Source organism: Babylonia areolata, chromosome 21, assembly GCF_041734735.1.
Source record: "Babylonia areolata isolate BAREFJ2019XMU chromosome 21, ASM4173473v1, whole genome shotgun sequence".
In the NCBI taxonomy this organism is placed as follows: Eukaryota; Metazoa; Mollusca; class Gastropoda; order Neogastropoda; family Buccinidae; genus Babylonia; species Babylonia areolata.
The window spans coordinates 41,141,972-41,166,971 of record NC_134896.1 but is presented as its reverse complement, the minus strand read 5'-3'; the positions used below and the strand labels follow the sequence as shown (position 1 = coordinate 41,166,971).

Sequence of the window (25,000 nt, the reverse complement as noted above, 5' to 3'; positions counted from 1 at the left end):
TGTTTTGTGTGTGTGAATTGGCTTGGAATATTTAGGTGATGTTTCGCGTAAAAAAAAAAATCAAATGTAAAAAATGGTTTGGAATAATAAGATAACAAATCGAACACAAAGTCTCAAGTCATTTTTTGATTATTTTTAGGGGCTCTTTAATTTTGAATCACCAAAAAAGACCACCCCACTATTAATCATGGGGGTGTAGGGGGATCTCTTCAAACAAAACAGGCTGGAGATAAAACTGCTGGCAACGAGACTGGATATGGTTTCCATGCATGCCACATTAATGGATTACATGTTGCCAATGGTAACTAGCAAGGCTGCTTGTGAACAAATCTTTGTCTGTGTGCTGACATGTAGTCTGTCAAAATAAAACGAACACCGGTACTTCTCAATTTGTGCGACTTATATTACGTGATTATGATTCCTGAAAATGTTGTCTGACATCGCCAAGAAAAGAGATGTGTCAATATGGCTACAGTGATCTGTCCCCCCTTCTGATGTCATTGTGTCAATATGACTACAGTGATCTGTCCCCCCTTCTGATGTCATTGTGTCAATATGACTACAGTGATCTGTTCCCCCTTCTGATGTCATTGTGTCAATATGACTACAGTGATCTGTCCCCCCTTCTGATGTCATTGTGTCAATATGACTACAGTGATCTGTTCCCCCTTCTGATGTCATTGTGTCAGTATGACTCAGTAATCTGTTCCCCCTTCTGATATCATTGTGTCAATATGACTACAGTAATCTGTTCCCCCCCTTCTGGTGTCATTGTGTCAATATGACTACAGTGATCTGTTCCCCCCCTTCTGATGTCATTGTCCTGGTCACTGATTTCAGCTAGGGAAAGATGGTGACGGTTAACAATAGGTTCTACGTATTCAGTTCTATACTGCTCTGGCTGGTCCAGAACTCAATCCTACTCTATTCGTTCTTCATGCAATAACCCTTGGCCTTTGCTCTGAGGCTCGAACCTAGATGTGGGGATGGGTGGTGGCTGTTGTGTTCTGGGGAAGGGGGGTCGATTTCTTGTTTTGAGGAGGTGCATTTTGATGCCAGGCATTTTGGTAGGACAGCAGTTGTGTGACTCAAGCTGGGTGCTGGTTTTTTTCTTAACCGTCTGGTACGCTGTTTAACATTTTAGTGATGCTGACAATCGTTGTAAACTGTGTCTTCATGACACTCACCTCTTGGCAACCTCCCGCCTACGTAGAGTAAGTAGCTGACGTATCTTTGATCCTTTTTCTTTTGAGTGGGTTTCTTCCTTGCATTCTTTTTATACACACACGACATGTCTTGATCATTTTTATCCCCACCCCTTCTCGTTTTTTTTGTTTTTTTTTTTATTCGTCATCTTTTAATCTCTTTTTTCCCCTCACCTTTGTGATGGTCACTTTCGGTGTCATGGCCGCCATTTTGTGCGGGATTGCTTGCCTTGCCATTTTATTGTCTCCTTCATTTGGCTCCGTTTGTATTTTGACTGATTTCATTGCTTGTAACGAGGCTCATTTATCTAACCTGTTTTTTCCTGGACTAATGTTAAAACAATTTTTTTTTCAGATAAAGCACTCACGTTTTTGAGTTGACGCTCGGAAATCCGAATTGCACCCGTATTTTTTTAGCAGTCACTGATTTACTTGGTAAATGTATTCGCACCTTTCTTTTAATTGTTTTCAAACTGTTTTTCTTTTACAGTGGCATTTATGCGTATATGTGAGATGGCATGCCGTGTATCCTTTTACAGTGCGAAGAGCCGGCGAAGGTAGTGAGCTCAGAGGGTTACAGGAGGAAATCTGACCCAGGGAAATGTGCTATACTGAATTACTATCCGTGTGTTTGGCACTCATGTCTCTCGTGCTCATATTGCTTTGCGTTTGTTTGTCCGGTGCTGTTGTTATTGTTATATATGTTCATTCCTTTTTCTTCTTTACAAAGGTCTAATCTATTTCAAATTCTGGACATGCACAAAACGTGGTAAATGTATGTAAAATGCATAAGTCATATGCATGCAAACTCAAACCGATACGGTATCATGCGTAGCAGATTGTGTATAAACGCAATGTTGAAAAAGTTCAAGGAATCCAGAAGAACTGAAATCATACTCATCAAAACACTTGTAATTAACAAGAAAAAAATGTATTGCTTACATGTTGGAAACAAAAATACAAACACCATCAAACTTCCGGCGCGTTGGTTGCCAAGGGAAACAAAAAGAAAGTATCGGCAGTCTGCTTATTATTATTATTATTATTATTATTATTATTATTTTAATTTTCCGTATTCAGTAACACAACCGGGCTTAGTTCTTGTCACAGTAAATAACAGTGTGAGATTGGGAATTATGAATTCTGCAGAGTTAATGGTGCCACAATGCAGTGCCTCATCATCTGACATTCAAAGCTTGAAGACAAAGAATGATGTGCGAGTACAAGGCAAACGAAATAAAAAATAACTCTAAATCCGTTACCAGAATGTCTCGTTAGTCCTATAGCGGACAGTGGCAGTCGGTTTCAGGACACGCCAGGAACAAAACGAGAGATTTTTCACATTTGAAATAGATACTCTTTGAAAAATAAAATAAAATAGAAAACTGGCACAACAACAGATGCTCTTAATCACTTGTCCAATCACTGTCTTCAGACATTAACAACGGTATATCTTTTATTCCCCGATGGTATCGAACCTTATCGCCAACGGAATGACAATAAGAAGAAGAAGAACAATAATAATAATGATGATGATAATAGTAATAATGATTATAATAACGAACACTTTCTCAGCGCTTTTTTTCTCAAGCAGGGCTAAACGCTTTATATGTAACCGAAACTCTTCGACTATAAACGACGAAATGATAAATAAACCAATGTACACACTTTGTTCTTCGTGCAAAGTACATTGACAGTACTCAGAATTAGTGAGCGGGTGTACCTCAAGGTAGCATACTAGGGTCAGCACTATTTATGTTTATCAACGATCTACCAAAAAATTATTCACAGATGATATATAGTCTTGCAGCTGACAACCTTGGTGTCACCTTGCCCTAAAAATGTAAAGACGCTGAAATAGAATTGTTAAATGCGTCAAATCCACATTTGAATTAAAGCAAACTTCAGGCAAGTGTAAAATAATGCTGGAAACGTGAATTTACAGCGGAGGACCGAAAACAAATAACGATGGTGCCATACTGATTGTATTCGGTTGGCGTCATGAACAGATTTACAGCGGAACGTAAGTAATGGCTTTTAGTTAATGATATCAATTCTTTTCAGTGAAAAGGGTCTATGTTTGATGCTTTCATTCTTATTATCTATATTTTTAACAAATAAATCTCATGTGTCATGAACAATAAACAACATCATGATGATTAACCGACTTCTGTCGGGCCAAAAGGAAAAATCCTTACCGGATGATGTGATGGTTTTAGTGCTCACTGACACGCACGCACGCAAACACCGCCATGTATGTGATTGAATTCTTATCTACATTCCTGTCCGTCTGTCCACTAGTCTATATATCTATCCATCTGTCTGTCAGTCTGTCTTTCAGTCTGTTAGTTTGTCTTTCTACCTGTCTGTTCGTCTGTGTCTCTTTATGTCTATCTGTTTATCTCTGTATTTGTCAGTGCCTCTAACTGAACCTATTGTCTGTCATTTTGTCATTCTGTGTTTACAACCTATGTTGATGTCTGTGTGTCCTTTCGACGCACACAAAAACATCACGACTTATATACAAAAGTCTTTCTGTTGGGAAGCAGAACACCTAATTCACAGACACGACGACCAGTTGTTGTTGCTGTTGTTGTTTATGCTGTATCTGCTCAGTGTATTTTCTTTCATTGTAAATCATGTTTTTACAATGTACGCTAATGTTCATTGTATTTGACGATCTTGTATCAGTAGCCATACTCTGAGTTGTTGAGGCAATCTTGATCTTCCCTCGTTTCCCTTTTCAGTGCACGCTAGTTCTCTTCTATTCCACTTTTGACAGCATTTCCATCTTTCACCCTCACGTGGTTTCCCGTATCAACACTTCTTTCGTTTCAGTGTCGATCTCTATGACCCGTGTCGCTTAAACGCTTCCCCTTGCCATTATTCCTCCAGAGTCTCGCTTCACAGTAGAACTGATTAGAATCATGTCCAAGAAGAGCGATGGCATCCTCTTCCTGTGTGTCCATTTTGCGTCATCTGTTAGCACTACTGCGCCGCTTGGTTCTCGGCGTACACAGGCGTCGTCAATGCTTTTTTTTTTTCGGTACTGTATGTTCGGTTCTTCAGTCTGTAGCACTTGTTTCTGTACTGATTACCCCCTCCCCTTCCCCCTTCTGTTCAACTCGCATCTGACATCATTCCAAACTACTTCATAATTTTCGTAAGTCTTCGATACACATCGGTACACTTGCTAAATATTCGTACACACTTCAACAGTTTTAGCTGCCGTGTAAAGATGTTGTATCTTGTATCTCCATTTTGAAACACAGACCTTGGATCTGTTGATTCATTTCGTACTAAAGTGGTACACGAACATCACTTGTCGAACTTCCACTCTGACCGTTCTTTCTCTGATAAGGCCTTTCCTCCTTCACCAGATCTCAGACGTTATGTCTGACTGATCGTTTTCATCTATCAGTATGTCAGTCGTGTCTGTGTTCCTTCTTCTGTGCCATTTTATCAACGCGTATTTTCCAAAGTATGTTTTAGAGTCTCACTTTTTCAACATTTGAGTCTGCTATTCATTTGCGTAATTCTTGTGTCCGTTCATGACAAACCTCATTGCTTTCGTTTGTTGAATTATCAGAATCATCGATTTCTTTTCTGCTGTGTCACCTTCTGTCGTTAATTCTCCCAATTGTCAGTTGTTTTGTTTTTGTTGTTGTTGTTGTTTTCTGTTTTGTTTTTGGGGGGACGAGTTGAGGGGGGGGGGGGGGGGTAGTCTGTTTTTCATTCCATGATCATAACGCTTTCATGTCCCCTAGATGCTTATTCATTAATCCCACTGTCATTCATGTCATCCTGAATAAACCTATCTTCTATCAGCAGGCGCATGTTATTTTTGTTTTGTGTTTTTTTCTGTTTAGTGGTATTCCCTTTTAACTTATTTTGCTTCGGTAAACGCTTTAAAAAAATCAATCTTCAGTTACATCCCCCATCTTCTTGAGTCATTTCAAATAAAATATAAATCAGTTCATCTGTGTTGTTGATTTCTGTAATCAAAAGTTTCCACCCCGCTCCCGCCCAACTCTTCCCTGTTTTCCTCTTGACGTCAGTATTCGTGTTTGTTTATTTCCTTATTTTATTTTATTTTGATTCATTATATTCCCTTTTCCCTTTTCTTCTGCGCTGGTAGATATGTCTCCACTGTGCGCCTTGTCACCTCCCGTCCCACCCCTCTTTTTCATGTTGAATTTCTCTGAAACACAGAGCCTTTGGCTTTCCCCAGTCTTCGACAGATTCATGAGTATATATGGTTTGTTTGTTTTGTTTTTTTTATCTTAGCTTTGATTATTCAGCCAATCTGCACACGCGTTTTGACTGTCCATGTTCACTGTCTTTTTTGCTATTGCCATGTCCGCTTCGGCCAGTACCTTCCTTGACGAGCCCAACAATGTTTAGTATCATCGTTATGATCACCATTATTGTCAACTGTGTCTTCATGGCCCGTACTGAAAGCACTTCAGATTATTTAGAGTAAGTATCTCCACAGGCTCTCTTCTCACTCCCGAGACCGCCTGTCCATGTTGAATATATATATAATGTACATATATATATATATATACACACCCATATCTAATCTCTGTTATGTGTGTGTTGGTGTGGGTGTTGTGTGTGTGTGTGTATGTGTGCGCGCGCGTACTGTGTCTTGACCTGTGGAAAAGTGTCTGATGTGGATCGTAAACACACACACCTAGAAACGTAGTGTGCCTGTGCCTGTTGGTTGGTCAGCTAAGTGGCAGTCCTCTCAGTCCTGTGGTTTTTTCCTTCCTCAGCTGGCGGTGTTGTCATCCTTGATGGTGTGTGGGTGTGTGCTTTGTTGCCATGGCTGTTTCCCCCCCCCCTCCTCCCTTCCCCTTTCCTCCCCTCCCCTTTCCCTTTCCCCATCTTCTCTGTGTTAGCTTCAGCTCCTTGTGACCATCTTCCATCCAAATTCAAATCTCTTTATTTCAAATACTCGCGCGCTCTTTCTTCAGATTTCTGAATTCCCAGTCCAAGTCTTCAAATTTTTTTAACAACAGAATGTGATGTGTTGTTTCTTCGGGCATTTTTTTTTCTCTTCTTCTTCTTCTTTAAAACTTAAATCTCGTATCAGACATTTTCTGTAATTATTTTCTCCAAATCTTAAATCTGTCATTTCCTTAAGTGATGCTTTGATGATACTGGGCAGGTGAAAACTGAGGTGCTTTGGCATTGTTTGTTACTTTGTTTCTGGAGTTTTATCTCTTTATTGTTTTTTCTTTTACGCTTTGCATTTTCACCATGAAATTTGGTGGCATATTATACCTGTCTTTCCATTTTCGTATCAAAAACGAATTCAATTGATCGAGTATTTCGTCAACTGTCTGTTTGTTTGTTTGTTTGTTTGTTCATGTACCTAATTACCAGTCTGCTCAAAACTGTCTTCTACTGTTTGTTTGTTTGTTTGTGTGCCTATTACCAGTCCACTCAACAAAACTATCAGAAAAATCTCATGTCCTGAACTGTCTATATATACATCCCCGCATCCTTCATACTGAAACGAGAAGGCGGCAGTCTGTCCTTTGACACGTTGCACAGTGTGGGGCGCCTTCTCTTCTGGCTTGGCTTTGCTTTTCAATGTGCATGGAGATGTATGCTGCCGTTGTTGTTGTTGTTGTTTTTGCCTATCACTGAATCCACTGTGCTGCATGTTCAGTTGTTGTTTTTAGCGACTTAGAGGTTGTGCTTGTTGTGCTGTGGGAACTTGCAATGACATCCAACGCTTTCCTTTTCGTTGCATGCTCCGCCCTTTCTTCTCTCTGCATGCACGGAAGAAGAAAGAGCGCATCGTTCGTTGTATTGGGCGATGTGGGGGGGGGGGGGGGGGGGTGGGGTTGTTGATTTTGATGTTGATGCATGCTATAGTCTTTTGTACAGCATATTGATTCTTACAGTAAGTGCCCTCAGGCTAGGGAGATTCGTTCGCTCTCAGAAGGTCTTGTCGTGATATGAGAATGTTGTTCTGGTTGTTTTTCCCCAAAACATCTATATTCATAACTGAATATGCCCAGTTCTTTTTGTAATATGAAAATGATTTCCACCCTTCTGTTAACTGTACAGAAAAGCTTAAATTGTGTTTGCAGTGTTTTAACGGATGCTGGTGTGTTACGATACTACTGTTTATTTCTTATTTTAAAACAAAAGGTAAAACATGAACAGAGTAATCTGAATGCGCTCTGTACTGGTTGAAAGCACTTCTTTTGTTTGAGAGCCTATCTGAAGGTGAAAGAAATGTAAATTTCTGGAAAAGAACCTAGGTTATATCCTTTATAATTCTCGTATGAGATGTACAGATCAGCAGCACCCCCGCTAATGTTCAGTTTCTCTTATGATATATATATATTTTCCTTTCTTTGATTAGAAAAAAACAACAACTTTTATAGCTGGTTGAGTTGTGTGTCTGTGTCTGTGTGTGTCTGTGTGTTGAGACGAAAAAAGCAGGAAAATAATTATTATGACCAGTCCATCCTGCATTGCTTAACATGAATTTGAACACACTCCGTTAGCAAGCTGTTTTTCTCTCCGCAACTAACTAGTTTTATTGGGTAAATCGTTAACTCTGATCATCGTTGAGACAAACGTTACCCACTTTTCTATAGTCCATGACTGCGTAGCTTTAGCTTGTGCATGCAGAGGATGATATACAGTGATCGTGTAGAAGGTGATAACGGAAATGACGTAGGAATTGCGGCCCAGGCTATGTAGCTTAGCTTTTAGTTCATTCGTGCAGAAGCTAATTACTACGTGTTGGCCAATTTTCTTCATTATCTGATAGATTCCGTGTGTGTGTGTGTGTGTGTGTGTGTGTGTGTGTGTGTGTGTGTGTTGTCTACGTTTGTGTGTGTGTGTGTGCGTCTACGTATGTATGTGTGTGTGTGGGCGTGTAACAATTGACACCATTAACTAAATTATTATTTGAATCGTTAGGCGTATATCGATGGTACTTAGTTTGATACATACTTAATTCTGACCCTGAATGCATTTGCCTAACTTAACTCAGTGCCCCGAGTACGTTTTCCGAATTATTTATAGCGAAGCTGTTGGTATAGGATAACATTGTCTTCTTTTTTCCTTCTTTCTTTTAAAATTGCAACTTGTATTAGGTTAATAACTGAGTTCTACCATCCATAATAGTGTAGCAGTCCATTTGTGGTCAAACGTGTGTTTACTTTGCAGTGATGTCAATAATGACACACATACACACAGACACAGACACACACACACAGACACACACACACACACACACACATATATATATATATATATATATATATATATATATATATAACGTATAAATCTATTCATGGCGTTTGTTCTTATCAACACAGTTCACACAAACCCGGTCCTGTGTTATATAATGGACTAAGTAATTTTTCATCAAAAAGAGAGAGAGAGAAAAAAAAAGAAGTCCTCATTGAATTATGGATTTTCAAGCAATCACACTTTTCTCATAGACAGATTGGAATATGTAAGTAATCCAAAGTATGCTTTCGGAAATATTATACCTTGGTTTGGTACCATCAATTCTTTCTGAATACAATGAGCGTGATGAACTCAAATGTTGAGCACCACTGTCGTTTCGTCCTGTGTCTGTCGCTTGAAGTACTCAGCAGAAACCGCCATGTCAGTATTGCACAGTTTTGGCCACCACCAGAATTTCTGTCGTTTATTGTGGGCTTATAATCATAATTATGAACACGTATGGCAGACACTTCTAAGTCACCCACGGGTCCGGGGTGAATTCCATAGCATCAGTTTTGCCATTCTTGTCTGTGAAAAAAAAGATAGACAGATAGATAGATAGATATAAGTAGGGCTAAAATGAACGGTATTATATTAGTAACAAGGAGTTCAGAAATGGGATTGTGGTGATGAATAATGAGCAGCAATAATAATGACGATTACTCTGAAAAGGAAAAACGAAAGACAGTTATCCAGTTCCAGTTTTGTTTTGTTTTGGGGGGTTTTGGGGGGTTTTTTTGTTTTAAAAAAAATTAATCTCTGATTTGAAATATCATGGTCCCGATCTACGTGTAAAATAATTTCTGGTAAACCATAATCCCAGTCTGGGTCCCATCATGATGAACATACTGGATGACCCACGAAGAGAGCCCGAGCTCCAGTGATGGGTACAGGTTGTGTGCTCCGGTCTAAGTTCCCTTGGTAAACAACAAAAGATGCATTTCCCATATTTGCAGCCTTACATTCGATTGTAAATAGCGAGTGACTATTGTTCCCTGAGTGACTGAACTTTTATAAACAAAGAATACCTCGACTATCAATTCTAAGTTACGCGACCCCTGTTTAGAGTCAACTTCCACTTTTGTCGATTATATTTTTATATAAACTGGAAGATTCATGTTCCCGTCGTCCGTTCCCTAAGAGAACAGAAAGTTCAGTGACTCACATTTGTGGTCCATGTGCCAGTCATCAAAATAAATTGTGTGTTCCCCGTGTTCTCCCTGATAAACACAAAAATAGCTGACCAGTGTTAACTCTTGAGTTCCTTTCGTAAACACAGATTGAATGATACCTGTTCATGATGACTGCCCAATCCGCGTCCCCTTGGGGTAAACGACAGATTCAATGATACCTGTTCCCGATGATTACCCATTCCGCGTCCCCTTGAGGTAAACGACAGATTCAATGATACCTGTTCCCGATGATTACCCATTCCGCGTCCCCTTGAGGTAAACGACAGATTCAATGATACCTGTTCCCGATGATTACCCATTCCGCGTCCCCTTGAGGTAAACGACAGATTGAATGATACCTGTTCCCGATGATTACCCATTCCGCGTCCCCTTGAGGTAAACGACAGATTCAATGATATCTTCTTCCCGATGATTACCCATTCCGCGTCCCCTTGAGGTAAACACAGATTCAATGATACCTGTTCCCGATGATTACCCATTCCGCGTCCCCTTGGGGTAAACACAGATTCAATGATACCTGTTCCCGATGATTACCCATTCCGCGTCCCCTTGAGGTAAACGACAGATTCTATGATACCTTCTTCCCGATGATTACCCATTCCGCGTCCCCTTGAGGTAAACGACAGATTCAATGATACCTGTTCCCGATGATTACCCATTCCGCGTCCCCTTGAGGTAAACGACAGATTCAATGATACCTGTTCCCGATGATTACCCATTCCGCGTCCCCTTGAGGTAAACGACAGATTCAATGATACCTTCTTCCCGATGATTACCCATTCCGCGTCCCCTTGAGGTAAACACAGATTCAATGATACCTGTTCCCGATGATTACCCATTCCGCGTCCCCTTGGGGTAAACGACAGATTCAATGATACGCGTTCCCCGTTTTTACCCATCCTTTGTCCTCTTTTGGTCAAGGTTCAAAGGTTCCAAAATCATTTATTCCGAGACACCAGATTTGGGTACATGGAAATATAACAAAGAAAAAAACCAGGCCCGCATCCTCGAGACATACAATCGCATGATGAAGAAGAGAAAAAAGGAGGAAAAGGAAGAAAACGAGGGAACACGAGAAGGCACAAAGGTCACGCAAATTGCACGATCGATTGCGCACCACTGTAAGATCATGACAACACCAAGAATGCCACCATACAAACAAACACCGTGGAACCTTAGGATAAGAAAACCCGCAAGCCACACATGCACATACGCAAATAAACAATCAACCATTCAATGTATGGAAAAAATAAATTAAAAAAACACAACAACACTGGAAATATATTACTTTTAGCGTTTAGTACTGTTATCCTGGGACTGGAAAAAAAAAAAGACTAAGAACATCAAAATTATTGCACAGATTCAATAATTATTTTCAATTATTTTGCCAGCTTCAGCAACACTTTTTTCTTCAAGGAATCAAAGAGCGTGTTGGGTCGTTTGTAATGGAATGCTTTTCTGATGTCTGAAAAGTACGAACAGTTAAAGACTTAATGGAATTCGTCTCCCAAAATCACCTGAATTACATTTTTCTACAAACTCTCTCATTTCCGTCAACACTTAAGAATCTTCTTCCTGGATGGAAAAAAAATTGTGATTTAGCGTTCTGGTGTAAACTCAGATTGCAGTAACCATGTCTCGTCTGTTCCCTCGCAGAGCACTCAGTATGGATGGTCCGTGTTACCCAGTCTATGTTTCCCTCTTGTAAAACAAAGAATGACCCATGTTTTCCCATCAGTGTTCCCTCGGACATTACCCAGTGACTGACCCATGTTTCCAGTCAAAGTGGACGACCCCGTGATGTGTAGATTGTAACTATGGCTTGGGTAACCCCTGTGGCTGGTTCGTGTTCCCTTCTTAACAAAAACAACAACAAACAATGATAACGTTGGATATAGCCCATGCTCTTTTATATTTTTGTCTCTCAGTCAGAGGGCAGATGTTTTATCCATGATGTTTAATGTTAACCGCGTTAATTCAGTACACACACACACACACACACACACACACACACACATATATATATATATATATATATATATATATATACATGTTATATATATTATATAACATGTATATATATATATATATATATATAGATATATATATATATATATATATATATATATATATAAACCTTGTCGAAATCTGAATAGTTTCAACTTGATAGCTGAATTTAAACTGCTTATGATGTGCACGGTTTACTACTAAGGGCTTATTTATTTTAAGCAAATTATATCATGAAAAATCTAGAATTACAATTATTTTACAATGTTTTCTCTCGCAAATCAGTATGTATAGATAAAGTATATATTTTCCCCGAGTTTTATAGTTAATAGACCAAAAGAAGACTGCTTAAAGAACAAAATGCTAAATTTTAGATATGCTGTAGATTGTGAACAAGTTTGAATATTGTTATGTTGCCATAGATTTATTTATGCTATAGACTTGTCATTCTGTCAAGGAATAAACGCACATGTTTACTTTTTTTGCTGGATCGTATAATATTTTGACATTTTAAAAGGTTACACAATGTTGCAACATATCATGATCTTAGTGAAGAAGAAGAATAATTATGTGTGATTTTCTGTTGTGAGGAAACTATTTTGAAATGCAAGTGAACAGAGTTAATCAAATAGTACATGCAATATCAATATATATCATCAATATATCATCGTGTAATTAAAGAATAACAGAACTGAAGAATTGATGTTCACATTAATAAGTGTAACTGAATCATTTTCCTCTCTGTCTGTCTGTCTGTCTCTCTCTCTCTGTCTGTCTGTCTCTGTCTCTGTCTCTCTCTCTCTCTCTCTCTCTCTCTCTCTGTGATAAAACAAATGCATATTTATTCGTTAACTGAAAATAGAATAAAAAAAAATATTGAAAGCAACAATAACAACGGATAAAATCAACGAAGCATTTTGTTACTGCATACACAAAATGTTGATTTATTTCTAATCTCCTCCTCCTCCCCCTCCCCCTCCTCTCTCTCTCTCTTCCCTCTCTCTCTTCTCTCTCCCTCTTTTTCTATCCTGTTCTTTCCCACCACCCACCTTCCCCCCTCTCCTTCCACTCACTAACTCCGCCCCCTTCCCCTCTCCCCTCTCCCCTCCCCTCTCCCCCCCCCCCCCCCCTCTCTCTCTCTCTCTCTCTCTGTGGTGGTGGTGTTGGTTGGCGTGGTCAGGAACATCTTCCTAGGGATCTACACGGTGGAGGCCGTGGTGAAACTGCTGGCCAGAGGCTTCATCCTGCAGCCCTTCACCTTTCTCAGGGACCCCTGGAACTGGCTGGACTTCTTCGTCATCTGCTCCGCGTGAGTGACACCAGGACACAGGGCATCGGGAGGGCAGGGCAGTGGGAGGGCAGGGTAGGGCATGGTAGGACAGGACAAGACAAGGCAGGACAAGAGAATACAGGACAAGACGAGACAAAACAGGACAGAAGGGCATGAAAGGACAGGGCAGGACAGGACAAGACAGGGCAGGACAAGAGAATACAGGACAAGACGAGACAAAACAGGACAGAAGGGCATGAAAGGACAGGGCAGGACAGGACAAGACAGGGCAGGACAAGACAAGACAGGGCAGGACAAGACAGGGCAGAACAAGACAGGGCAGAACAAGACAAGATAGAACAGGACAAGACAGGGCAGGACAAGAGAATACAGGACAAGACGAGACAAAACAGGACAGAAGGGCATGAAAGGACAGGGCAGGACAGGACAAGACAGGGCAGGACAAGACAAGACAGGGCAGGACAAGACAGGGCAGAACAAGACAGGGCAGAACAAGACAAGATAGAACAGGACAAGACAGGGCAGGACAAGAGAATACAGGACAAGACGAGACAAAACAGGACAGAAGGGCATGAAAGGACAGGGCAGGACAGGACAAGACAGGGCAGGACAAGACAAGACAGGGCAGGACAAGACAGGGCAGAACAAGACAAGATAGAACAGGACAAGACAGGGCAGGACAAGAGAATACAGGACAAGACGAGACAAAACAGGACAGAAGGACATGAAAGGACAGGGCAGGACAAGACAAGACAGGGCAGGACAAGACAAGACAGGGCAGGACAAGACAAGACAGGGCAGGACCGTGCAGGGAAGGGCAGAACAAAACAAGATAGAACAGGACAAGACAGGGCAGAACAGGACAAGACAGGGCAGAACAGGACAAGATAGAACAGGACAAGACAGGGCAGAACAGGACAAGATAGAACAGGACAAGACAGGGCAGAACAGGACAAGATAGAACAGGACAAGACAGGGCAGAACAGGACAAGATAGAACAGGACAAGACAGGGCAGAACAGGACAAGATAGAACAGGACAAGACAGGGCAGAACAAAACAAGATAGAGCAGGACAAGACAGGGCAGAACAGGACAAGATAGAGCAGGACAAGACAGGGCAGAACAAAACAAGATAGAACAGGACAAGACAGGGCAGAACAGGACAAGATAGAGCAGGACAAGACAGGGCAGAACAAAACAAGATAGAACAGGACAAGACAGGGCAGAACAGGACAAGATAGAACAGGACAAGACAGGGCAGGACAAGACAAGATAGAACAGGACAAGACAGGGCAGAACAAGACAAGATAGAACAGGACAAGACAGGGCAGAACAAAACAAGATAGAACAGGACAAGACAGGGCAGAACAGGACAAGATAGAACAGGACAAGACAGGGCAGGACAAGACAAGATAGAACAGGACAAGACAGGGCAGAACAAGACAAGATAGAACAGGACAAGACAGGGCAGAACAAGACAAGATAGAACAGGACAAGACAGGGCAGAACAGGACAAGACATGGCAGGACAAGACAAGATAGAACAGGACAAGACATGGCAGGACAAGACAAGATAGAACAGGACAAGACAGGGCGGGACAAGACAAGACCGGGCAGAACAGGACAAGATAGAACAGGACAAGACAGGGCAGAACAAGACAAGATAGAACAGGACAAGACAGGGCAGGACAAGACAAGATAGAACAGGACAAGGCAGGACAAGACAAGACAGGGCAGGACAAGACATGGCAGGACAAGACAAGATAGAACAGGACAAGACAGGGCGGGACAAGACAAGACAGGGCAGAACAGGGCAAGATAGAACAGGACAAGACAGGGCAGAACAAGACAAGATAGAACAGGACAAGACAGGGCAGGACAAGACAAGACAGGACAGGACAAGACAGGGCATGGAAGGACAAGACAGGACAAGACAAGTCAGGGGAGGACAAAAGATTATGGGAGACGGCAGGACAGGACAAGACAAGAAAGGACATGACAGGGCAAGACCAGAAAACACAACATATGTTCATTTCAGAAAATCTCGTGGGTTTACATGAACATGTTCCTCATTTCATGTAACTGATACGAAACATGAAGCACATTTGGTATTGTTCTGACAATCAGCTGTGATGGCCATACCAAGGAGACTAAACACCTTGTTTGTGACGGGGTTAACAAGTAAGCAACGTGTTTGCCTTTGTTCGTGTTTTTTCTTAAAATCCAGTCCTCGCCCCAACCAAGGAGGGGAGGGGTAGAATGAAAGAAACTGGATGTAAACGAAAGGGAATAAATGATCAAAGCACGATGAAAACAGATGTCTACTGTAGCCATCCTCCCAGTTGCTTCCCGATCACTCTTCTTCTTCCCTTCATCCAGCATCCCCGCTCAGAACAGAGTAAAAGAGAACACACACACACACACACACACACACACACACACACACACACACACACATACATACACGCACGCACGCGCGCACATACACACACACACACACACACACACACACACACACACACACACACACACATATTATGATATATAGCGTATATCAAAATGAAGAGAAAGGCATATGAACATTATAGTTGTTGGTGTTTTTTTATATAATAAAAGTCTTCCTTTCCTGTGAGAAACGTGCAATCAAACGCTCCCCTCACCATGTAGGTATACGTACAAACAGGCAGGGGCAGATTAGTAAGCACGTGAAAAGACAGAGAAAGAGAGAGTGAGGAGGAAAGTTTACAACAAATCATCCAGTAGCCTTTCTGTGCTTCAGACCTGAGGGGTGTCTTTAAGTACGTGGGTGTCCTTTTGATGGCAAGTGTTTGTGAACTAAGGACAACAGGTACTTGTGTTCTTTTGACATTAATTTGTCGTCATGGCGACATGTGTTTGTTAAACCTTTGACATATGTTGTTTTGACGAAAGGTATTTTTTCAGCTATTGACAACAAGTACTCGTGTTCTTTTGACATTAATTTGTTGTCATGGCGACATGTGTTTGTTAGACCTTTGACATATGTTGTTTTGACGACAGGTGTTTTTTTTCTGCTATTGACAACAAGTACTCGTGTTCTTTTAACAACAAATATTCGTGTTGTTTTCACGTGTGTTCATTAGTTCCCAGGTACCTGACAGCATGTGTTCATTAGTTCCCAGGTACCTGACAACATGTGTTCATTGGTCCCCAGGTACCTGATAACATGTGTTCATTAGTTCCCAGGTACCTGACAACATGTGTTCATTAGTTCTCAAGTACCTGACAACATGTGTTCATTAGTTCCCAGGTACCTGACAACATGTGTTCATTGGTTGCCAGGTACCTGACAACATGTGTTCATTGGTTCCCAGGTACCTGACAGCATGTGTTCATTGGTTCCCAGGTACCTGACAACATGTGTTCATTAGTTCCCAGGTACCTGACAACATGTGTTCATTAGTTCTCAAGTACCTGACATGTGTTCATTAGTTCCCAGGTACCTGACAACATGTGTTCATTGGTTGCCAGGTACCTGACAACATGTGTTCATTGGTTGCCAGGTACCTGACAGCATGTGTTCATTGGTTGCCAGGTACCTGACAGCATGTGTTCATTGGTTCCCAGGTACCTGACAACATGTGTTCATTTGTTCCAGGGTACCTGACAACATGTGTTCATTAGTTCTCAAGTACCTGACAGCATGTGTTCATTAGTTCCCAGGTACCTGACAACATGTGTTCATTGGTTCCCAGGTGTTCATTGGTTCCCAGGTACCTGACAGCATGTGTTCATTGGTTCCCAGGTACCTGACAGCATGTGTTCATTGGTTCCCAGGTACCTGACAGCATGTGTTCATTGGTTCCCAGGTACCTGACGATGGCTATCACAGAGCTACAGGGTCTGGCTGCCTTACGAACCTTTAGGGTCCTTAGAGCTTTGAAGACAGTAGCTGTTGTACCAGGTAAGATTTTCTTTGGGTCTGGAAGACAGTTGTAACGGTTATTATCACTTTTAGGGTTCCTCGAGCTTTGAAAACAGTAGCTGTTGTTTCAGGTAAGTAACGTCTTGGGTGTGGAGAGCTTTGAAGACAGTAGCTGTTGTAACGGTTAAGTTACCACGGATCCACAACCCAAATTTAATGCACTCACACATATATACATACACATACACACACACGCGCGCGCGCGCGCACCCACTCACAAATACACATAATATATTTATTTAAAAAAATTATATATATATATATATATATTATGAGTGTGTGTATATATATGTGTGTGTGTATATATATGTGTGTGTGTGTGTGTGTGTGTGTGTGTGTGTGTGTGCATGAACTTATGCATGAGTGTTTGGTTGGCTGGCTGTAAATGGCTATGCATGTAAGTTTGTCTTGTTTCTTTGTATTCATGTTAGTGTTTGAATGCATGTTTTAAACGTCGGCATTTACACTGAACAGCGTAATTGAGCGTATTTTACATGGAAAGGCGCTTTATGAATTAAATTATCATTATTATTATTTTATTTTTGTTATTATTATTATTGTTACTGCTACTGCTACTACTACTTCTACTACTGCTCAAGGCCTGAAGACTATTGCTGGTGCCTGTTGTTAGTGTTATTATTATTATTATTATCATCATCATCATTACCACAACCACAACCACCACCATAACCACTACTTCTACGACTATACTCCTCCTCCTCTTCCTCCACCACCCCCCCCCCCCCTTCCCCCCGTCCCCCTCCGTCTCCGTCTCCTCTCTCCGTCCAGGCCTGAAGACTATTGTGGGTGCCTTACTGGAGGCGGTGCGGAGACTTCGGGACGTGATGATCCTGACGGTCTTCATGTTGTCCATCTTCGCGCTGATCGGCATGCAGCTGTACACGGGGTCCCTGCGGCACAAGTGTGTCCGGAACTGGACAGAGGTCCTGGGCACCAACATCTCTGACCAGGATTGGTACGACTTCGTCTGGGAACCCAGTGAGTTTGTGTGGGAATGGGTGGATTGTGTGTGTGGGGAGAGGGGTGGAGGAGGGAGGGGAGGTTGGGTGGGTGGGTGTTTGGGGGTGGGGGGAGGGTGGGGGTAGGGGTTGGTGGGGGGTGGGGGTGGGGTTGGGGTGGAGGGTTTGTATGTGTGTTCGTGTGTGTGTGTGGTCGTTGTTGTTGTTGTTGTGTGTGTGTGTTTGTGTGTGCGTGTGCGTGGGTTATGGGGTGTGTGGTGGGTGTTTGTGTGGGTGTGTGTGTTTGTGTGTGTGTGTGTGTATGTGTATGCTTTTGTGTGGACGTCTCTGCGTGTGTGCACGCGAGTATGTGTGTGCGGATGCGCGCGCGCGTGTATATATATATATATATATATATATATATATATATATGTGTGTGTGTGTGTGTGTGTGTGCGTGTGTATGTGAGGGAGGGGGGGTGGAGGAAGGTGAGAATCATTTCAAAACTGTGGTGTCGCTGTAGCTTTTTGGGGGAGGGCCTGGGGGGGAGGTATCGGGGGGGGGGGGGGGAGAAACTAACGGTAGAGGATGGAGGATTACGACTGGAGGGGATGAGAGATGTAATCAGAGATCCTGGTACTTGCTGTTTCGAGGGGGTAAAAAAAAGGAACAACACATGTGCTGGAAGGGGTGTTGGAGACTGGGGTTGAAGAACGTGACAAGATGCTTTAAAGGTCGTGGCGCAGTTGCTTGCTATTTTTGGTGAAAATTACCGTGGATAATTTTGTCTGAGGGGCTAGATTGGCGTTGAGATGCGGTGTGTCAGAAGTCGCTGTTTTATGGTGGAGGGGGTGTTGAGGGGGCAGGGGGAGGGGGAAGCATCGGCATGGAAGGGAATAGGCGGGGCGGTGGGCGTGGGTGTGTGTGTGGGGGGGGGTAGGGGGGGGCGGCGTGTGAGGTGTAGTGGCTGAGGGAGCAGAAGAGACATATCAAAGGTGTAACTGCAAGCTGCTGTTTCATGAGCAATTGATTGTCGTTCCCATCGCCGTATGAGTCATCCTGTTTCGTTTTTGGGCTGCGACTCCCTGGGTCACTTGAATACACGGGTGTTTGGGGTTGGGGGGAGGGTGGGGGTAGGGGTTGGTGGGGTGTTTTGGGTGGGGTGTTGGGGTTGAGGGTTTGTATGTGTGTTTGTGTGTGTGTGTGTGTGTGGTCGTTGTTGTTGTTGTTGTGTGTGTGTTTGTGTGTGTGTGTGTGCGTGTGCGTGGGTTATGGGGTGTGTGGTGGGTGTTTGTGTGGCTGTGTGTATTTGTGTGTGTGTGTGTGTTTGTGTGTGTGTGTGTGTGTGTGTGTATGCTTTTGTGTGGACGTCTCTGCGTGTGTGCATGCGAGTATTGTGTGCGCATGCACGCGCGTGTGTGTGTGTATATATATATATATATGTGTGTGTTTGTGTGTGCGTGTGTATGTGAGGGAGGAGGGGGTGGAGGAAGGTGAGAATAATTTCAAAGCTGTGGTGTCGCTGTAGCTTTTTGGGGAGGGCCTGGGGGGGCATGGGGGGGGGGGGAGAGAAACTAACGGTAGAGGATGGAGGATTACGACTGGAGGGGATGAGAGATGCAATCAAAGATCCTGGTACTTGCTGTTTCAAGGGGGAACAACACATGTGCTGGAAGGGGTGTTGGAGACTGGGGTTGAAGAACGTGACAAGATGCTTTAAATGTCGTGGCGCAGTTGCTTGCTATTTTTGGTGAAAATTACCGTGGATAATTTTGTCTGAGGGGCTAGATTGGCGTTGAGATGCGGTGTGTCACAGTCGCTGTTTTATGGTGGAGGGGGTGTTGAGGGGACGGGGGGCAGGGGGGAGGGGGAAGCATCGGCATGGAAGGGAATAGGCGGGGCGTGGGTGTGTGTGTGGGGGGGGGGGGTGAGGTGTAGGGGCTGAGGGAGCAGAAGAGACATATCAAAGGTGTAACTGCAAGCTGCTGTTTCATGAGCAATTGATTGTCGTTCCCATCGCTGTATGAGTCATCCTGTTTCGTTTTTGGGCTGCGACTCCCTGGTTCACTTGAATACACGAGTGGGCTTTTACGTGTATGACCACTTTTACCCCAGCCATGCAGGCAGTCATACTCCGTTTTCAGAGGTGGTGCATGTTTGGGTGGGGGGCTTGTGATGTTATCAACCCCCAAAAGAAAATTAAGATACTTTTGAAAGTTTGGAAAAACATAAGGCAGGTAAACCCATTGTCACACCGAGCAATGTCAGCGTGTATGGAAAAGTATTCGTGTCAAAACAAATCTAGCATTATGATGGACAGCAAAGGTCAGAACAACAAATGGATGGCGGATAAAAAAAAAAAAAAAAAAAAGTGCTGCATAGTGCTGACTGGGGAAGGAAGGGGGGGGGGTATTGCTGAAGGTTTAAGGGTTAAATGGATCGTCTGGGAGGAGAATGGACAGCCTTCGTCATGGCAGGCTGTGGCCAGAAGATGAAGATTCTGGAATGTTGACAGGATGAGGTTATGACAGTGTTGATGATGGTGGTGGTGTTTGTGTGCTGGCGTGCGTGCGTGTTTGTGTGTGTGTGGGGGGGGGCGGGGGTTATTTGTGAGAGGACACACACACACACACACACACAGACACACACACAGAGACAGACACACAGGCAGACACACACACACACACACAAACAAACAAACACAGCACAGTCACGCACACACAGAGACTGAAGAGAGAGAGAGAGAGATGGGGGAGTGGGGACAAGCTTGTGTGAGAGAGAGAGAGAGAGAGGGCGCGCGTTTGTGTGTGTGCGTGCGTGTGCGCGCGCTCGTGTGTGTATGTGTTGTGTATGTGTGTGGGTATGTGTGCGTGTGTGAAGGGAGTAAGGTGAGGGGGGATCTACACACTTCATCCACAGCACAGAGACCTGTTTCGTGGCTTCAACAAACTGACTAAAGTTCAAGGTGCGGACTCTTTCAGGCAACTGGCAGCTGGACTTTTACGAGAACATCGAAGTGTGCGGAAACGGCAGTGGTGCTGGGTGAGTGGGGATGTGTGTGTGTGTGTGTGTGTGTGTGTGTGTCTGTGTGTGTGTGTGTGTGTGTGTGTGTCTGTGTGTGTCTGTCTGTGTGTGTGTGTGTGTGTGTGTGTGTGTGTGTGTGTTCATATATATATGAATCTATGTGTTTGTGCGTGTGTTCTTGCGTGCTTTGTGTCTGACTTACGTGTCATTGTAAAGTGCTTTAAAGGGTTTAAAGGCGCGATGTGAATGTCCTATTTCTCCTCCTCCTCCTCCTCCTCTCCCTCCTCCTCCTACTTCTGCTACTGCTACTGCAGCTGCTGCTGCTATTATTATTATTGTTGTTGTTGTTGTTGTTGTTCTTGTTGTTGTTATCAATAATGGATACTTGTTGAGTGCCTTCCTCCCTAAAAGGGAGCTCAAAGCGCTTTACAGTGAACATAAAACACAGTACACACGCAGACAAAAGGAAAGGAAAGGGAAAAAAGAAAAAGGATTTGACGCACGAAAGCATGAAACAGATTAAAAGACTACGCGTATTACATTTCTTTCTCTCTCTCTCTCTCTCTCTCTCTCTCTCTCTCTCACACACACACACACACACACACACACACACACACACACACACACACACACACACACACATTATTATTATTGTAACTTAGTAGCAGTAATAGGTGTTGTCGTTGTAGTTATAGTAGTAGTAGTAGTTGTTGTTATTCTTGCCTCCTCACAACCATGATCGTCTTTTCCCTCCCCCCCACCTCCCCTCCCAGTGGTTGCAAGGTGGACAAGGAGCTGAACATCAGCTACATCTGTGTGCCGGACGTGGGCGAGAACCCCAACTTCGGCTACACCAGCTTCGACAACTTCGCCATGGCCCTACTCTGCGCCTTCCGTCTGATGACCCAGGACTTCTGGGAGAGCTTGTACCACCTGGTAAGGCTTCTTGCGAGAGCTTGTATCGTCTAGTGAAGCTTCTGAGGAGAGCTTGTAACTTTTTAGAGAGTTTGTACCACCTGGAAAGGGTTGTTGAGAGAGCTTGTACCGTCTAGTGAAGCTTTTAGATAAATTGTACCACTTGGGAAGGCTTCTTGGGTGAGCTTGCACCGACTAGTGAAGCTTTTAGAGAGCTTGTATCACCTGGGAAGGCTTCTTGAGTGAGCTTGTATCGTCCGGTGAAGCTTTTTGGAGAGCTTGTACCACCTGGTAAGGCTTATGTGGAGAGCTTGTACCACCTGGTAAGGCTTATGTGGAGAGCTTGTACCACCTGGTAAGGCTTATGTGGAGAGCTTGTACCACCTGGTAAGGCTTATGTGGAGAGCTTGTGCCACCTGGAAAGGCTTTTGTGAGAGCTTGTATCGTCCAGTGAAGCTTTTTGAAGAGCTTATAACACCTGGAAAGGCTTATGTGGAGAGCTTGTACCGCCTGGTTAAGCTTCTGGAGAGAGCTTGTGCCTTTTTTGAGAGTTTGTACCACCTGGGAAGGCTTGTTGAGAGAGCTTGTACCATATAGTGAAGCTTTTAGAGAGCTTGTACCACCTGGTATGGCTTGTGGGGAGAGCTTGTACCACCTGGTAAGGCTTGTGGAGAGAGCTTGTACCACCTGGTAAGGCTTCTGGAGAGAGCTTGTACCACCTTGTGAAGTTTTTAGAGAGCTTGTACCACCTGGTAAGGCTTCTGGAAAGAGCTCGTACCACCTGGTATGGATTCTGGAGAGAGCTTGTACCACCTCGTGAAGTTTTTAGAGAGCTTGTACCACCTGGTAAGGCTTCTGGAGAGAGCTTGTACCACCTTGTGAAGTTTTTAGAGAGCTTGTACCACCTGGTAAGGCTTCTGGAAAGAGCTCGTACCACCTGGTATGGATTCTGGGGAGAGGTTGTACCACCTGGAAAGGCCTCTGGGAAGAGTTCGTACTACCTGGAAAGGCTTCTGGGGAGAGGTTGTACCGTGTGGTGAAGCTTGTTAGCGTGTACCCTTTCGTAAGGCTTCTGGTGAGAGTTTGTGTCATTTGGAAAGGCTTCTGGTGATAGCCTTTACCATCTGGTAATGATTCTAGAGAGAGCTTCTACCGTCTGGTGAAGCTTCTTAGAGAGCTTGTACCATCCATGGTAAAGCCTCAGGAGGGAGCTTTTACAATCTGGTAATGCTTCTGAGGAGACTTTTAGTTTGAACGCTTTGGCAAGGCTTGGGGGAGAGCTTGTACCGTTTGGTAGAGCTTCTTAGAAAGCTTGTACCTTTTGGTAGGGCTTCTTAGAAAGCTTGTACCATTGAGCAGGGCTTCTTGGAGATATGTTTTATCGTCTATTAAGGCTTCTTTGAGAGAGTGCACAATTTGGTAGGGCCTCTGGGAGATGTGTTGTATCATCTGATGTAAGGCTCCTGGGGGACATTTATTTTGGTAAGGTTTGGTGGGTGGGAAAGGTTTTACCATCTAGTAAGTATTACCAGGCTGTTGTTGACTCACCTTTCTGTGAGTGGCCCGTTTGTCCTGCTCTCCTCTCTGAGCGCACAGGGCAAGAATGATATATTTTTAGGGGGTTGGGGTGGGGTGGGAGTGCAGGGGGTACCCACCAAGACTTATCACCACAACCTTCAAAGTTGTGCCCCCGTCATTGAGAAACCACGCCAGGCTATGCGAAGCAGGACAAGTGCATGGCGACTTGGTTCGTTCTGCAGACAGTACTGACGAGTGATAGTGTCGGGTGATTTGTGAAGAAGACCAGAAGGGGGGGGGGGGGGGGGGGGGGGGGGAGAAAGCAATGACAGCCGTGACTTGTTGGTGTGACAGCATGGAGTCACAGAACATTCGTCTTGGATACCGTGACAGCTGTCATCGTATGACGTCTCACCTGATGACAAATAGCGTACTGTCTTTTTCTTTGTGTGGGGTTTATTTATTTATTTATTTATTTATTTATTTATTTATTTATTTATTTATTTATTTATCTATCTGTTATCTATTTACATACCCATTGCATTATTTATTCATTTATATATCTATATATTTATGTATTTATTTATTCATTTATTATTCGTTTTTCATATTTCATTTTATTCCATTTCATTTTCCCTCAAGGCTTGACAAAGCGCGTTGGGTCAGGCAGATATCTGCTTATAGCAGATGTTGTGTAGCGTATATGGATTTGTCCGAACGCAGTGACGCCTCCTTGAGCAACTGAACTGAACTGAACTGAACGGACATACGTTGTGCTTTTGACGATGTGGTGCTCTGAGCACAATGCGAATCACAGTATTTGTCAAAAAAAAAGACGTAAGAATTGCAGAACCCTAGTTTGACAAGAGATTTTGGAGTAACTGTCCTTGGTTGGATGATGTTCAAAATGGACTCAGCTTCAGTGGACTGCCAGCGTTCATGCTGGCTGATTTCCAGGGGGACGTAGCAGCGCAGTGGTTTTCAAGACGGTTTGCTTCATCCTAGAATGTCGTTTCCCCCTTGTTTCAGCTTGCCCAGTTGTTTAGTTTTAGATGAGTGTGCTTAGGTAGAAGTGGAGAAGCTCTCGCAATTCAGCCAATGGGCGGAAAAGAAATTCGCCCAGGTTTCCGATTCTCAGTGCTGGTCGAACCTTTTTTTTTGTGTGTGTGTTTTTGTGTGTGTGTGTATGTGCGTGCGCGTGTGTGCGTGCGTGCGTGCGCGCGTGTGTGTGTGTGTGTGTGTGTGTGTGTGAAAATGGTGACTGCTAGACCTTGTAAAGCGAAATAAAAAGAGATAATAATAATAACAATAGATGGTGTGATATCACAGGTATCTGAAGAAGATAAGGCGACGTTTCGAGTCTCTCTCTTGTTTTATTCAAGTGCATAGATGTGTGTCTGTATGTCTGTGTCTGTATCTATCTGCATCTGTATGCACCTGGCTGTGACAGATCCTGCGATTAAGACTTACTGAAATGCACTTGTACGTACATATACATGTCTGTAGCAGATCCTGTGGTGAAGGCTATTGAAATGCACATGTATGTACGTACATGTCTGAGACAGATCCTGTGGTGAAGACGCACCTGTCTGTGCCTGTGTCTGTGCCTGTATCTGTACGCCCGTGTCTGTGACAGATCCTGTGGTGAAGACGCACCTG

General features: G+C 43.4%; 1 protein-coding gene across 1 annotated transcript in view; it reads left to right on the top strand.

Annotated features, from left to right (window-relative positions):
• LOC143296625 (sodium channel protein para-like) overlaps nucleotides 1-25,000 on the top strand; it is an 85,835-nt gene that overhangs the window by 2,897 nt on the left and 57,938 nt on the right. The window contains exons 3-8 of the mRNA XM_076608654.1: nucleotides 1,128-1,214; nucleotides 12,852-12,980; nucleotides 16,810-16,904; nucleotides 17,715-17,924; nucleotides 20,866-20,926; nucleotides 21,682-21,844. Coding sequence (XP_076464769.1) covers nucleotides 1,128-1,214; nucleotides 12,852-12,980; nucleotides 16,810-16,904; nucleotides 17,715-17,924; nucleotides 20,866-20,926; nucleotides 21,682-21,844 — 745 coding nt within the window. The remainder of the gene's footprint in view (nucleotides 1-1,127; nucleotides 1,215-12,851; nucleotides 12,981-16,809; nucleotides 16,905-17,714; nucleotides 17,925-20,865; nucleotides 20,927-21,681; nucleotides 21,845-25,000) is intronic.